The 15,773-nt window shown below is 36.8% G+C and overlaps 1 protein-coding gene across 1 annotated transcript in view; it reads right to left on the bottom strand.

Moving 5' to 3' along the window:
- Positions 1–3,434: 3,434 nt before the first annotated feature.
- GCC2 (GRIP and coiled-coil domain containing 2) overlaps positions 3,435–15,773 on the bottom strand; it is a 28,246-nt gene continuing 15,907 nt past the window's right edge. Inside the window, exons 15-23 of the mRNA XM_054271517.1 lie at positions 15,618–15,695; positions 14,808–14,945; positions 12,685–12,806; positions 10,948–11,124; positions 9,221–9,438; positions 7,631–7,825; positions 6,681–6,820; positions 5,714–5,915; positions 3,435–4,614 (exon numbers count right to left, since the gene is read on the bottom strand). Of these exons, the coding sequence (XP_054127492.1) occupies positions 4,544–4,614; positions 5,714–5,915; positions 6,681–6,820; positions 7,631–7,825; positions 9,221–9,438; positions 10,948–11,124; positions 12,685–12,806; positions 14,808–14,945; positions 15,618–15,695 (1,341 nt within the window). The 3' untranslated portion in view covers positions 3,435–4,543. The remainder of the gene's footprint in view (positions 4,615–5,713; positions 5,916–6,680; positions 6,821–7,630; positions 7,826–9,220; positions 9,439–10,947; positions 11,125–12,684; positions 12,807–14,807; positions 14,946–15,617; positions 15,696–15,773) is intronic.

Below are 15,773 nucleotides of genomic sequence, written 5' to 3'. Positions count from 1 at the left end.
AGAAGCCTTTGGGCTGACAGCATTAAAAAAAAAAAAAAAAAATTGCCAATACCAAGGCATGCTGATTTGTTGGAGCAGCAACTGATCATTTCCATACTTGTTTTACTATTCTCAATCTTCACTATTCAATCCAGCCTGAATCCTCAGAATGAGCCTGAGAAACACAGGACCGGAAGCAAAGGCAAGATGTTTCTGAATCTAAGATGCATCTTCTCATCCTTTCAGAACCATATGATAAATTTTAATCAAATTCATTTAAAAAGTGGTCAGGTTATTATTTCCCTTTCCCATAGCATATATAAACTTATGTGAAAGCTGTTATGTGAAAGTTGACTGCAGGTATCAGGCTCTCTTTTTTGACCCTTATATCCATTTATTATGTTTTCTTTTCACAGCTTATGATCCCCTCTCTGACCACGTATTTGTGTAAGAAGCATGGTCTAAGAAAAATGGTTGGCAAGAAAATAAAGACACCAAACTCTTGCTTTAATCAAACCAAGCATCTCTTCATCCACTGAGCTTGTAATCTTTGCACTAGGACAATTATGCAGATAAAGAAAAATTATCACAGCCTATTAGGGAAGAGGTAATGATGGCCATTTGAAAGTTGAGTGCAATTAGAAATGCGTGCTGATTTGTAAGGTAGTTAGTCCTCAAACACACTAAGTGCAATCCTGCTAACAAGGCCATTAACAGCTTCTGCAACCCTCCTCTCCTTCATGTCTAATATTGTCAGATTGCTGGTGACAATCTAGTAACACATTTGAAGTCATTTATATGAGCTTTTAAATTTTTTTTTTAAAAAACCCTAGAACAAACCAATTTCTTTTCTGTTCACCCAGAAGAATCCATTGCTGTAGTTGCCTTCCAAAGTACAGGCTGTGTATACTACATCAGATCCATAAAATCTCTTCAGTACAATGGTAGGCAGTCCTTGTTTTCTACCTTGCACCTGAGTACCATTTTCTCAGGTAAGAACAGGCATTTATGGAAAAAAAAGTCACTCTGTTGAGTAAAGGTGAATTTTATTGAAGTGATGGCCACATGAAAAGGCCACCAAAACCATATTTCCAAACAAAATACTTATCTATCCAGACTAGCAATTCTGAAATTACTACAACAAATATATGTTTATCTCTTCATACATTTGGTTTCTCAGCTTGTGAGTGGAGACTGCTATTTGTAAGACTTCTAAGTGAGATATTTTCACAGTACCAACAATAGTACAACTAGCAGGCAGTTTAGGAGGTATTGGTGCACTGGGTGAAGCTAAGGCATAAGCCAAATGAAGCATGTATGTTTAATCTGGCTTCAAAGTCACTTAGTACAAAGTAAGGAGAATTTTTAGGCATTCCTCCACAATTTCATAATAGATTATCTCTTATCACAGCAAATAGATGGAGGGAGATAGATAAAGAAGATTTAAATCTAGAAAATAATATAAGCCTGTATTCTCACAGTTCTACTTTGGGGAAGGAGAGTCATGAAAGAAAAAAAGCAACCTTACTCTCCAGTGTATAATTTTTAACATGGTTCCCTTTGGCTATCCTGAACCCCACATTCAACTGGCCACATCTATACAACAGCCTGACAAGTTCTGATGTTCCTGTCTTTCATCTTTCAGATGAGTCTCCCTTCCGGATAAAGGCAAAATGAAAGACATAAAACCCATTTCTAAGTCAGCATTAGAGAGCTGAAAATTCAGCCACAGTGCAGGTTTGGGAACGCTGAATCACTCCCATTTTTGGTTTTTACTTAATATATAATCTGTATAGTGACAGCAGAATTACTATTATTATTATTATTATTTTTATTATTATGCTCTCCTAATGCTTGGGCTGAAGGAAGGCTGTTAAAAGATAAAAAATGGTCCTAAGCTCATAAAGATTTTGGGCAAGGCTGATATTTTCTGTGAAACATTCTAATAAATGTGGCACTGTAAAGAAAACAAAAGGAACCAGAAAGCAAAGTCAGCACAGTGCTCTTCCAAAAAAGAGCACCACAGTATATCAAGAAGCAGCAGTACTAGTTAAAACTTTAAACTGTTTTTTGAAAGCAAATCACAGCTACAATGCTGTACATTAAAATGCATATATCTGACATATAAAAAGTTCTCTATGCAAAAAAATCCTGTTTCCAGTTCACATGCTTCTATGCCATTTACTCAACTGTCTTTTAAACTTTATTTTCTTACAGTCAGTTTACTGCCATATAGGTAAGTTCTGGCAATCTTAGCTACAGAAAACAGTTTAGTAACAATTATTAAAATATTTTTATACTAATTAAGATCTCTCTTTCATTGTAAAAAATATATTAATGCAAGTTGTTCACTCCATTCGTAAGTACGGTACTCAAGTTTTACTAAAAACAGTGAGCATGCAGCTCAGACTTGAAAGAAGTGAATAAGCAACTGGTATTTCATACAGCCAGTGATACATGTTACTTGCACACCTTTATTCACAGCTTACAATGTTCAATAATTTACAGTTCTGAAATATGTGCATTTTAAGAGGAACTTGTCACAACTCTTAAGCAATAGCAGAGACTAAATCAGGTCAGCAGCAAACGGAGTGTGAACTGAGACAAAGCCATTCCCTTCTACTCATGTGCTTCCATTGTTAAAGTCACAGCAGGAAGATGACTAGCACTTATTTTTATACATGTTTTAAATCTCTCCTGTTGCTGTTTTGGCATTCTTCTGAGTGACATTACCAAATCCAGCTGAATAAGGAGCTGGAATCCAGCATCCAAGATCTGGTCCAAATCATTCCAAAGGCAAATGCAAGAAAGCCTAAACACAGCCTCCTGCTTGCTACCTACAGACACCTGAAAGACTTGTCCCTCACACTACTGTTGATCAGTTCTATGTTCTGAAAGTTCCCAGAGGATGCTTTCCCCAGCAGCACAAACCATAAAGGTTCCAGTTAAAATATATATTGGAAGGGAAGAAAATAGAAGTGCCTAAAACAGTGGAAAGGAATTAAAATACCTAAATAAAGCCTGTTTGCTTTGTTGATTGTGTACTGAAATATATGCAACAAGCAAAAAATTAAACCAAAAGCAAACTCACTGAACAGTTTATTCTCAACATGTTGTTGCCATTCAGCTGTTCATATGTTCAGATTAATCTCAGTCTGAAATAAGGCAATATTAAAGGAACAAGCATCTTTTCCTCAGAGCTAAGGTAGATAGGAAAGGAAGAGCCCTATTTAGTATTTGTATGGGTACCAGGGAAAGACTCTCTGTAAAACAACAGAGAATATGAAAATATGAGTGAAAAAGAGAGAAAAACTCTGGTTTAAACATAAGCAGGATTCAAACATGTGTATGCTTTTTAAAACCTTACAAATAAATTAAGATGGAGAAAGGCATTATGGACTATATAAGGGAACAGACAACTGAAGGTAAAAAGAGGCGCTGTGTTGATAATAGAAGAAGAGATGGTAGAAATTTATTTTTCTTGGGAAAAACCTATAACATTCTGTTGAGTAACCTGGAACAGAGACCATCTCATCTGTGCAAATATCTGCGCAAACAATGTACACACACAGGTAATGGAGAGAGTAAGATCTTCAATCATTAGAACATTTGAAAAATGCATCTATTGACAAAAGCTTCATTCTTTTCCCTCAGAAGTTGATGTTATGACCTGTGGGCTCAGATGCATTCTTTAGTGTCTTCACTATGACTAAGTCAGTGTGAGTAGTCTTGTCATCCAATTAGAGACATTGTTACAGTAATGGAACATTTTTTCCTGGTCTTTTCCACAAACTTCCAAGCTCAGATTAAAATGCCCTAGCTCAAGCCCTTTCTCATAAAGCTTCAGCTCACTTAGGACCTCTAAGTCTTGGAGTACTATCCTAAGGCCTCCATAGACGCCATTAATCTCTGTTATAGTACCATGCCCAAGTGTGACAAGCACTGTATTTCATACAGATTTTTGCACCCTCTACATTTTGTGAACGGTTGCCTTCATGTTCTGCAAAAGCAAAATAATTTAAGAAAGACAACAACTTTAAAGCAGAAAATGCCCTGTTTCTTAAATATCTTACATTTTGTAGCCTTCACAAGAGAGGAAATAATTTTAAATTTCTTAAATGTGCAGAGAGTAACACTAACCATATAGATTAGCTAGCTGACAGTGATATGTGAAAGCAACTGTAAACACTTTTAAATGCTTAAAATCTAAACTCTAGTTATTCCAGTTAATATAAGGTCAAACTTTTTAACTGATATCAAAAGAACTATCACAGGTTGACAAATTCTGTTTCCAAACTATTTGCAATGAATTTGTCACTTCTCATAGTTCTTATTATCTGTTTTAATATTTTCAAGAAAAATAGTTCACTGTTGCCAGAGCATAACATAGGACCATCTTTCAGAGCTACTGCAGGCTTCTTTCTTAGTGGAGCCTAAAAAGCTGAAAAAAACCACACAAAAATAAAACCCTGTAGTTCAATGATACAACACCAACAGATCTACAGTAAGATTTCTCAGTTTTGCAGTTGTGGAATGTTTTTAAAGATGCAGTGTTTCCACTGTTTTATCGAAGTCCTGACCAGCTGTGGAGGTACGAAGCCCACCCAGAAGGCCGTGAGGTACTCTCTTCTTCACCTGCAGGAGGAAGAAAAACATACTTTATATTATGTTAGACATTTATTATGTCAGACAGTACATCATTTAGTTACACATCCTTGCCCCCTTTCCTTGCCTTCATCCTTTTTCAAATGCTGCCCTCAAGCTTGGTGAGAAAGGAATTCACTCTTGGGCTGCCATAGACATGGATTGTACCACCAAATCCACTTGACTTTGAGTACTTAAGAATGTCTGAAAAAGGTAATTTATCACTGTTCTCCAGAAAAATCCAATCAGTCTTCATTAGAGGGCCAGAACAACATCAACATGCTTTTAACTTAACTTACATCTTGTTTTTCCAAATGCACAGCCTATCATGGGATGCAATACTTGAACACTTCCCTTTTTAATGTGATTTTGTTCACAAGTTTTAAGTTCTGATATGTACATGCGTTGCTTACTGTTTATATTAATTCTAAGATAAGGTATAGGTCAGTTGCTAATGAAGTACAAGAAGCTACAGTTACTGTCATTGAGAAGTGACAAACAATACCTTAAAGAGCATTTAAGAGAAAAAATGCTGCTGAAAGTGTCTGAAGCAGAAACAGAACACTACTGTACACACAAATCCAGTGTTTATTTCTTGCAAATGCCTATTTTATGTCCTTCCCTAATTCCTTTATTTCTTCAATGAAGAGCATATTTTAAGATATTTTTAAATGTATTATATTGAAACTAATAATATATCTGCAGTACTGCCTTGAGAGGACCACTTTAGTTATCTGTTTAGAACATCTGCAAAGAAAATAATTCAACTATATAAACCTCTATTTTGAGAATTTTTTTAAACTCTATTCAAAACATGAACACATTAAAATTTTCAACTTACCACTGTCTTCCTAAATGTGAATGTTTCAGAAGAAATTATATTTTATGTCAATTTTATGGTACTTGTTCTGTTTATTGAAAACTGAATAGTAACTTCCTGACAAAGAGAATGGTTTTATGACTGGTTCATTGGCATTATGATACTAAGTTTTGTTTTTTCTCAAAGGTCTACGCAACAGACAGCACAGAACTATATCTTTCCCTTTTCACTTTTCCTCTTTTATGTGACAATATTTTGAACATCACCTACCTTGGGCAATTGCAACCAACTTCCCCTTCTCTTCAGGGCTGAGCTGCAACATGGTGTCTATAACTGGGAGCAGCCGTTCCTTCTCGCTTCCTGATTTCAGAAATATGAACTGCAGTAGAACATTCTTCAAGTATTCTAGATTAGCCACAGACTTCTCTCTCTCTTGATTTCTTTCCAATCTTCTTATTTCATTCTTAAGAAGCTGCAGATGAGAAAAAAAAAAAGTAATAGTGCTTGCCTCACTTAATGAGTAATTGAACAAAGGTCTTTTAAAAAGCTAAAAAATGAATTGTGCAGCTTGCTTCAAAAAGAATAATGCATGTTTAGCAACATATTCAGGACAAAAATTCAGTGAAAATAAAATATGTGATAATGTTGTAAGAAATAACTTATTGACTAAAAATACCCTTTTGGGATAAAGTTTGTGCAGTATAGAGATACAGTATCAGTGATAAAATAGTAGTAACAATGGAACCATTGAATAACTCAGAAATCTGATTATATTAATTTAAAAGCATATTACAAAAGAAAGCTTAGTACATATACAAATGTCTTCAGAAAGCTCACTCATACATTAGTTCATGTGTCTTCTTTTAACTTAAGACAGCTAAACAGGCTACAAGAACAGGAACCAGACAATGCTTTACTTGGGAATTTCTGCTTTTATCTAAGAGAAAATAGTACAGACCCTTTACTTCCCAACTCAAGAAGTTTTTTGTAGAAGCTTTTACTCCTACACACTTCTCTCCCACTTCCCCTCAGCCAACTAGAAACTGTGGTGGAAAAAACCCCAAAAAACTGAAGTATACTCTAGAAGCACTAATTAGACCTGTGGAATAAAAGGCCCTCTCAAATTAAATTATACATCACCAAATTTTATACACTGGGATTTTCTGACAGATATTTGGTCTAAGAAAGAGACCATGGAAATTAGAGCTGTCCTCACACCTCTTGTGTGTCTGCTAACCTTTATTTGTTCCATTAGGATTGCATTGGTTGCTTCTGATTCACGGAGTAATTCATTCAAGTGATCAGCACTCTTAGTTGTTGTGTTTAGTTTCTGAATCAGCTCATCCTTGCTGAGATCTGCTTGCCACTGAGATGGTTCTGCAATTAATTGGAAAAGAAAACTAAGAGAAGGAAAAAGCACTTGCATCGACTTCATACTAACTTAACACAACTTGATTAATGCAGTTTCTTATGAACAGAATTCATGCAAAGTCAGAGTGCAGACTTAACAGGCACCAGTGCTGCTGCTGCATGCTTATTTTCTGATCTATTTCTGTTTATATATTAGAAGGAGGCTGGTAAAATAGTGCTAGAGTACCTTGAGATATCTGGTTTAAACTTATTCCTTATTTTCTACCCATAAATGGAGATTTTCAATATTTATCCATGAAGTATTCAGCAGACTTTTAAAATATGATTATATGCTACCATGTATTTTTCCAGTTTTTGAGGACTCCTAAAACATTATTTTTCATGCTGGATTTCACTTTCCTAGGAAAAAAAAACTTATGAATAAAGTACTGTTCTAATAAGCCTCATTAAGATAAAGAGAAATTTTATCCTTTCACTAACAGGGTCAAATCAGCACTTAACTGTCCCTAGTAGAGACTTATCCAGAATACAAAAATTTCTGTAACAATTCACTGACTTGCTCACCAGTCTTTTCCCTTTAAAAGCACAGAAATTCGACATCTTTAAATCTCTAAAACCTGTAGAAATGTCCTACTGTAAGTCCTTAATCAATGACAAAACTCCTACAAAAGTTCAGGACAGTGTAAACTCAGTGGCACTTGACTAGGCTTGTCTTGCACCTACAATCATGAGAACACAATGATCTAAAAGATTTTGAGGTCATGAGCTTCTGCCACCTATGTAGGCAAGCACTCCTGACAGCCACGTCCTACCTACCAGGCTTTGCTTCTGGTGAGTTCAGCAGTTGCTCCAAGGACTGCACATAGGTGCTGGCTGAGGACACAGACTCTGTGTCTGTTGTTTCCATACCTTCTCCCTCTTCCCTAGCCACAGTGTGCACATCGAGCACAGGAAGGTCAGTGCTCCGCCGCTCTCTCAAGGTCTTCGTTGCTGGATTTGAAACAGCTGGACCTGAAAGATACTTACTGATGTTCATATCAGAATGAAATTGAGAGGGCTATTTCCTAGGTGTGACTGTCAGGGATTGAGAGTGGTACATAAAATAGTCTTCAAAATGCCTGGGAAGGTGAAGCCAAAAGAAAAAGCCAGCTATGCACATAACATTTGTAATAGTAAAATACAGCCTTTCACCTCTGAATGGCCATTCCAATCAAAGTCTAGTTCTAAACTTGACTAGCAATTTTTATTTCACTGACTGTGAAACCTTCATGCACATCTGCCTGAAGATGTGTTTTAGTTACTGTAAGAGTAACAAGTATCTTTAATGGAAAACAATTTGCTTTTGTTTCAACCAGTCCTGTGGGAAGTGTAAATTCTTCTGTTTTATTACTGTGTGCATGACCCCTCTACTTCAGTAATAACAGAGCAACTTCTTAAACTGCTACTGCTGCTTGGCAAATGCCCAACTACATCCTGATTAGTGACTATACAGATACGAAAACAGCACTTGAGATTAAAGATAGTAAAATCTTAAACTGGAAGAAGGATCAAATAGCAAGTATAATAAAGAGCATGTATACAAATAAAATTCTTAAAACAGCTTCCAAAACACTTTTCTTTAGCTTTACACTTCATACTTGAGGCAGATGTCCAGCATGCTCCAAAACCTGAAACATGACAAGAATACCAAATATTTTCAAAGTAGTTTCCCTCCATGTGTCTGATACTGCAGAACAGGTATCAGCAGTGCAGATTCTAGAACAGAATTAGTTCCAGTTGGAAGTGACCTACAACAAGTATCTAGTCCAACTGCCTGACCGTGTCAAAAGTTTAAACATTATCAAAGGCATTGTCAAAATGCCTCTGTTTCAGGCATCAATCAAATCAATCAATGGGAAGCCTGTTCCAGAGGATGACCACCCTCTCAGTAAGAAAATGCTTCCTAATGCCCAGTCTGAACCTCCCCATGGCAGCTCTGAACCAATCCCACATGTCCTACCACTGAATACCAGGGAGAAGAGCTCAGCACTTCCCTCCTCACTTCCCCCACTCAGGAATCTGTAAGACAGCCATGAGGTTGCCCTCAGCCTGCTTTCCTCTAAATTAGACCAACCCAGAGTCCTCAGCTGCTCCTCATAGGACACTCCTTCCTGCCCTTAACACCACATTTGTTGACCTCCTCTGGATGTATTTAAGGACCTTAGGATTCTGAAGCAACAGTAAATAATAACAAAGATGTATTCCTGACTTGGTATCTGTGGACTGATAGGACATGCTGCAGATTTCCCAGAAAAAGTCGCTGGTGATTTCACAGAAGCAAACACTGTAGGCACATTTTAGTTTCAGACTGAGGTACACAAATTGGTAACTAACCCATGAAAACCTGGTATTCTGCCGGGAAGTTACCTCTAGTGCTTGGTTCACTCTTGAGTTGGAAGAGCTGAGCTTCTACTCTGGAGAGTTGCTGCTGAAGTGTCTCTACTGTCTTCCTGTGTTCTTCTTGCAGGTTCCTGACCTGATCTCTGAAGTTGTTCCGGAGAGCTTCATTCTGGGCTGTCAGCTGACTCAACGCCTGGGCGTGCTCTGTTTTGATGACCATGTTCTCAGACTGTATTGTGCAGAGCCTGGAAACAGTGCATGCACAAACAGTAAGACACAAGCAGCAAAACACAGTAAGTTTTACATTTCAAAATTTTTACAGTTTGAGGCAGTTTTCAATTTTCATGCATATGGTTATCTTAGAACGACTATGTGTGCAACTTTTTTTCATTTAAAGTCCTCTTTTTAAAGGGAAAATCTGAGACTGAAAAACCTACACATTACTTATTATATGAATGCACTGTGCTATATCAACTTGACTTCTATTTCAGAACAAAAAATTCAGACATCTTTGGGAAATAATGAAAGAATTAAGAGACACTGTGGTCTAAACATTCTTAAATTTTAAAACTGCATCATGACTGTTTATAGTATCATACAGGGCATGTCACTTATACTCCACTTCCTACAACATTTATTTACCAAGCACTTGGGACTTCTAAAAACACAGGTTTCTAAGGAGGTAAGTTTATTTTTTCTAAACCTCAACTTTTAGTGCAGAGGAGTGTAACTGTTAGCAAGAAAAATGTCAGTAACTCATCAGTTGTACTTGGTTTGGAGGCACTCCAGAAGCAAACCAAGATTGTCACAGGCAAGTAAATACATTAAATAAATAATAATATACAATATAGACATGATATATACTAATATAGTAAATAAAGTCACAAGCAATTAAATTTATGGAAAAACTAAGCCCAGGACTTACCCTTATAAGCATACAGACTTAAACAGAGCCAGAGCCGTGTTTAGGTATAAAGGGAACCTATTGTGAAATGGGTTGTTTCCAGAAAAATGCAGAACATAATTTGGTTGACTACAATGAATTGTTATGTAGCTATCAGGAACAGATAAAACTGTACAAAGACAGTGACAAGTCAACAGTTCCTAACATCAATCAGTAATTTCTAATCAATACTTCATGTGACAATCTCTGTACCCTAAATAGAGAAGACAATGATAGACTCTTTTTTTGGAGCTCAAGTATTAGGTACTCATGTGATTTTACAAGGAGTGATACAGATTAAACAGATTCCATTCATTTTGAAAGAAAAATTGGGCAAATTAAGCCTCTGGCGAGCATAAACCTAAAGTACAGTACTTTCTGTAAGAAAGGGGCTTGGTGGACAAGAAGTGGGTATTTTGTCAGTGAACTTGTTTGCTTTCCATATAATTACCTTATTTTTTTAAATAGGAAACATCCATAAAATTTAGTAAAGTGGTACAACACAAATGTGGTGCTGGGCATTAGACTTAAAAATAGTCAGTGTGCTTAAAAAATGTTAATTTTTAGGTCTGATAGTTAAGAGGTAGAAGGTTTGCAGAAAGCTCAAATTCCCCTATCAGCTACTATCTCACTGTCATTGTGGAAGCTTCTGATGGCTTGTGAAAAACAGCAAACAATCCTTTTGAAATCCCTTTAACTTTCTCAACAACATGCCTATTTTTTGTGAAGTACAGTTATAGGCTTCTGCATGTTAAGACCTCAAAATTCAAACAAAATAAAATATCTCTATCTTTTCATCAGCAGACCATACTTTTCACGGAGTTCTGCTTCTTTTGCAACAGTCTCTTGCAGCATCTTATTGTGCCTTTCCAGCAGGGTGTCGTGTTCAGACTGCAATGCCTGGAGTTCAGAGGCATTCATCTGTGAATTATGCTGAGCATCTTGCAGCTTAACTTTAAGCTGATCTATCACCATTTCCAACTGTTCCCTGCATGTGGAAGAAAAAGGAATACACAATATGCATTTAAAATAATTATTTCAGAACTTATATGATATCCACAACATTTTGGATAGCTCATCCAATTTGCATATTTATTAATAAATCAACACAGCACTAAGACCAAAATAATTTCAGAATGTGGCTACAGCAGAAACAATCAGATTTTGTTTCAACATAGATACAAATAAGTTTGCCACATCCCATCTGAACTGCTGGGAATGCAACTATTAGGGTAGGAAGCATGACTGATAGCACTTTCTACTTCAAGGAGGGACAAGACAGAAGGAAAATAATATATGGGGATCAAATGGGAGGAAAAATTTCTTCTTGAAAGTGGTGAGGCTTTTTTTTCATTTGTTTAGTAAATGCACATCAGTTCAATAAGACCAAATACAGGGGACAAATGGTTGGAGTAGATTTTGAGCAAATTACTAGAAAGCAACATCAAGTCCATAACACATAAACTCAGCTGGTCAGAAACAATTCAAAATCAGAAATATCAGGAAGAAAAAAAATCTTAAGTCACATGCATTCTTTTTCTACTGATTTCTGTGTTTATATATGCAGACCCCTCCATTATCTAATGAACTGTATATCTCACTAATCCTTAGGGTTGACACTTGTAAATAATTTCTTTGGGAACCGTTTGTCATCTGTTTATTGTTTATCCAATTTGTTTTCAAGATGATTCTCTCTCACAAAAAAAATTATCAATACCAGAACTTCTTAAAATTCTGCAAATAAGAGAGTCAAAGAAATGCAGCTCTTACAGTTTGGATGCTTCAAAAGCAAGAATGTTTCAAAAACCCCAAACCAGCCCTAAATCCGAGTCCTCCAACCAGGCACCAGTCGCCCTCTGGTGGATGTTTGGCCGCAATTGCCGGCACCGAATGCGGGTCTGTGTCAGAAACGAATCCTGGCATTGCACACATGAACGCCCAGTCTGTCACCAAGGGCAGCCATGGGTGACTAATAAAAATAACCTGCACAAATTGATTGACTTCTGCAGTGAGTTGAGACATTTTCTGAAGGGAATATGAATCTACCTGGCTTATGACTGTACTTAAAGGATTTTCAGGGAACTTCTGGAAGTGTAATTCTTTCCTTCCAAGTCTTTCCTTGTATGATACAATATATAGGATTTCATAAATATGCAGTAAATGATGACTGAATTGGCTTTACCTACAGCTAACCACTCACTCCTGAAAAAGTTCAACGCGAGCTCAGCTGAACTAAACCAATCTGCTCTTTACCTCTTTGGTGCAAATGGCACTTGGCTACTTCACATTAGAGAAAACCATGTGCCAAGTCTACACAGAATGTGCAAGCTAACTTCTGCTCATGAGAGTCATAAAAAACTTCCTAAGATCTTACTTCTCCTTCCAACTGTAACAATAGGTGATCTACACAAAAATAATGGCTAAAAAGACAAATCCAGCTATTAGAAACTAATATAGCACCATTACAGTAGGAACTGACAATACTTCTTCTGTTCAGTCAGGCAGTGCCACAGTCAGATTACAGATCAAGTACAAATATTAGTTTTACCTTTCTTGTTTGGCTCCTTCAGATTCTGTCCGAGCAGTAGATTTACTCTTTTGCTGTTTTAGCACATTATGAACACGAACTTTGTAGCTTTCAAATTCAGATGTAACAGATGCTTGTTCAGCCTATCACACAGAAAACATAGCTATAAGTTATACTATTGACTATTGCTCCCTTACTTCTCTATAATGAAATGCATCTTACAGGGAAAAAAATTCAAACCACCTGCTTAATTTCCTTCTTTAAAATAGATAATTAAAACAGCGACCACCATAACAAGTTTCTTTAGATTTTAACTGAGTATTATGTAATGTGAAACTTGAGACACTGATTTTCAACATATCAGTATTAAAAGAAAGAATACTTGAAAATTCAAAAACTGCATTCAACTGAGAGATTCATAAGCCAGGGGATCTATGAACAGCTTTGAATGAAAGCAAAGGTGACAGAAAATACAAGAGGTGTAATTCTGTTTCTCTCCAATACTACAAGGGTGACAAAAATTCTAACGTGCCATAAAGTTATGCATAATTCTGAGGAGTTAAGTCAGTCTTGCAATGGTATTACACAGCACCAGATATAATATTCTAGTTGACTGTAAAGGTGTTTGGTCTGTGTTTTCGTCTAAATTCAGCTATTGCCTGAGTTTCTGTGGACATACAGAAAGCTGCCTCACATCACAGTAGCTTCATCCTTGACTGTACACTATACAGCAAAGATTATTGCCACCCTTCCAGTACTCATGTTGCATATTCCTCTTAAAAAACAAAACAAAACAGCACTGGCACAGATTTTCTTTCCTGGATCTAAGGACAAGCTCATGGATTCATTAATTACTCCCATTTACAGGTAACTAAAATGTTCTCATCTCCAAGAGGAGGATTTTGGAAACTCCCTTCAGCTGAAGTGGTGACTGAAATTCTACAGAACTGAATCTGAATAGCCACTGGTCCAGATTTTCAGTCTGTACATTTTGTAGCCACTTTTTTTAGATTAATCCTTTGCTTTTCTTCCTGTCAAACTGTGTGAATATTCCTCAGGTACACATCCTTAAATGTCAGCATGATTTCTGTTTTGTACTACCTGCTTTGATATCCACATTGCCTTTAGAGGGAATTTTCCTTTGCTAATAACCTTGGAATAATATCTATTTTCCATATGTAGGGCATCTAAATAGGAAAGCTAATCCTCCAAGAGGTTCAAGCCATGCCAATATGGAAGATCTACAACTTTGCTGATTTCACAGCATCACAGAGCAAACCATCCCAGACAGGTATTGTAAGCACCCAGGTATGAAGAATACATTTGTGAAACCATGGTCCATGTGTACCAGCACAACTAAGGCAAACCTCCTGTAGCAGCAATCACAAAGTTTGTCCATTTCAGTTCAGCTTTTTAAAATGTAGAAGTTCTTTTGAGAGGCTGCATTCAGCTGTTGCTTACCTGCAGGATGCACCAACCACCACACCTACCATACAACAGTGCCACAGAGTAGTGCAGTAATCCCCATAAGGGTGGTTTGAGCATAAGAGTCCTACTATATTTTGAATCTCTTTGTCTCCAATGCAAACATTGCATTCCAGGACCAAACAGGGTTATATGAGCAAAAAATTCCCAGAAATAATAATAATAAACTTCAGCAACAGTGTCAGTTTTCCATGAACTTCAGCTGCCAATTAAGAAACTGCTCATATTTCAGCATATTAAAAGGTGCTTGTAAATATATTTTTCACAGCTTTTTTTTTCGTTACAGTGGTATCTGTGTTAACTGGTTATATATGAAGCAAGATATATTCATTTTTTTCCTTTTTCCTCTTTTCTTTAAAGACTCTTCCCTGAGTGTACACTTACTGAGCATCTTAAATAAACCCTGGGTCCCCACTACCACAAGTTTTTCCCTACTGTAAATAGCAGTATGCAAGTCCAGATGTTCCACCCCAAGTGATACACATCAACCAGGACAGTCTGGCCTGTCCTTCACACCACCACTCAATACTGGGGTAATTCACAATTCCTGACAGACAAAACGAGAAGAGTGAAAAATCTGCAAAATTTTTTTGAAGAAGCAAAGAGCGCAGGTAATCTCCCTTCTTACACCTCTAGGATTAATTCTTCCACTGGAATACCTGGGCTGCTCTGCACTCCTCTTGCAGGGTTGCAATTTTTTGCTGGCAAGCACTCATTGTCCGCTGGTGCTGCTCCGAGGATGTTCTCAGCTGCTCCTGAACTTTGTGCTTTTCTGATGTCAGCACAGCCACTTGAATCTGAAAAAGTCAGTTGCAAATTTCACTATCATGAAAACTTTTCTTACTTCTCCAAGGGAACTGAGAACCTAGGACTCTACTACAGTAATTCCTGCACTGGTAAATACAAAATTAAAATCCAATAAAAATAGAATAAAAAAAATAGACATGGGTTACCATGTAATAATTTTTAAAAAGTGATGCTGTTTAAATAGAGAATTGAAGACATAATTACAATGCTGGGGTGGAAGCATTTAAGAAAGCCAACCTCTCTCCCTTGTCTGCTTCTTTCATTACATTCTAATCCATTTCTGTTCTGTATACAGATGGACAACACTTAAGATTTTTGCTGACAATGTTGTGCTCTTCTGTTCTTAAACTGAGAAACTTCCACTTTTAAAGAAACATTAAAAAATATATTCCAGTTACAAGCTTCAAACTCCACAGTCCTCTCCTTTGGTGGAAAGGGAAACCAGAAAAAGACAAGGTAAATCTACTTAATAAAAATCATAGGAAAAAATATTTGGGGAAAGCAGCAAACAGACAAAACTCATTTACGAAAAAGAACCAGTAACCTAAAAGTAAAACCAGCACCTCTTTATTCTTCAGCCTATATTCCATGTGCCCACTACAAATCACACTCTCACTACTTAAATGAGAAGACTCATACTAACAAAAAGTGAAGTTTCTTGCCTTATAAGCTTCCACTTGCTGTTGGCTTGCTTCCAGTTCCCCTTTCAATGATGCCTGCAACATTAGGTGGTCATTTTCCTGCAAGACAAAATTACCTGGAGATTAAAAAAACCCCTCCAAACCTCAGTAACCTAAAAATTCAGCTACCAGCTGTTT

The sequence above is a fragment of the Melozone crissalis genome, unplaced genomic scaffold, assembly GCF_028551555.1.
Source record: "Melozone crissalis strain CALT ecotype California unplaced genomic scaffold, PUWL_Pcris_2 ptg000013l_1, whole genome shotgun sequence".
NCBI classification, from domain to species: domain Eukaryota; kingdom Metazoa; phylum Chordata; class Aves; order Passeriformes; family Passerellidae; genus Melozone; species Melozone crissalis.
Note: the sequence above shows the minus strand (reverse complement) of the source record. Positions and strands in the feature narration are given on the sequence as shown.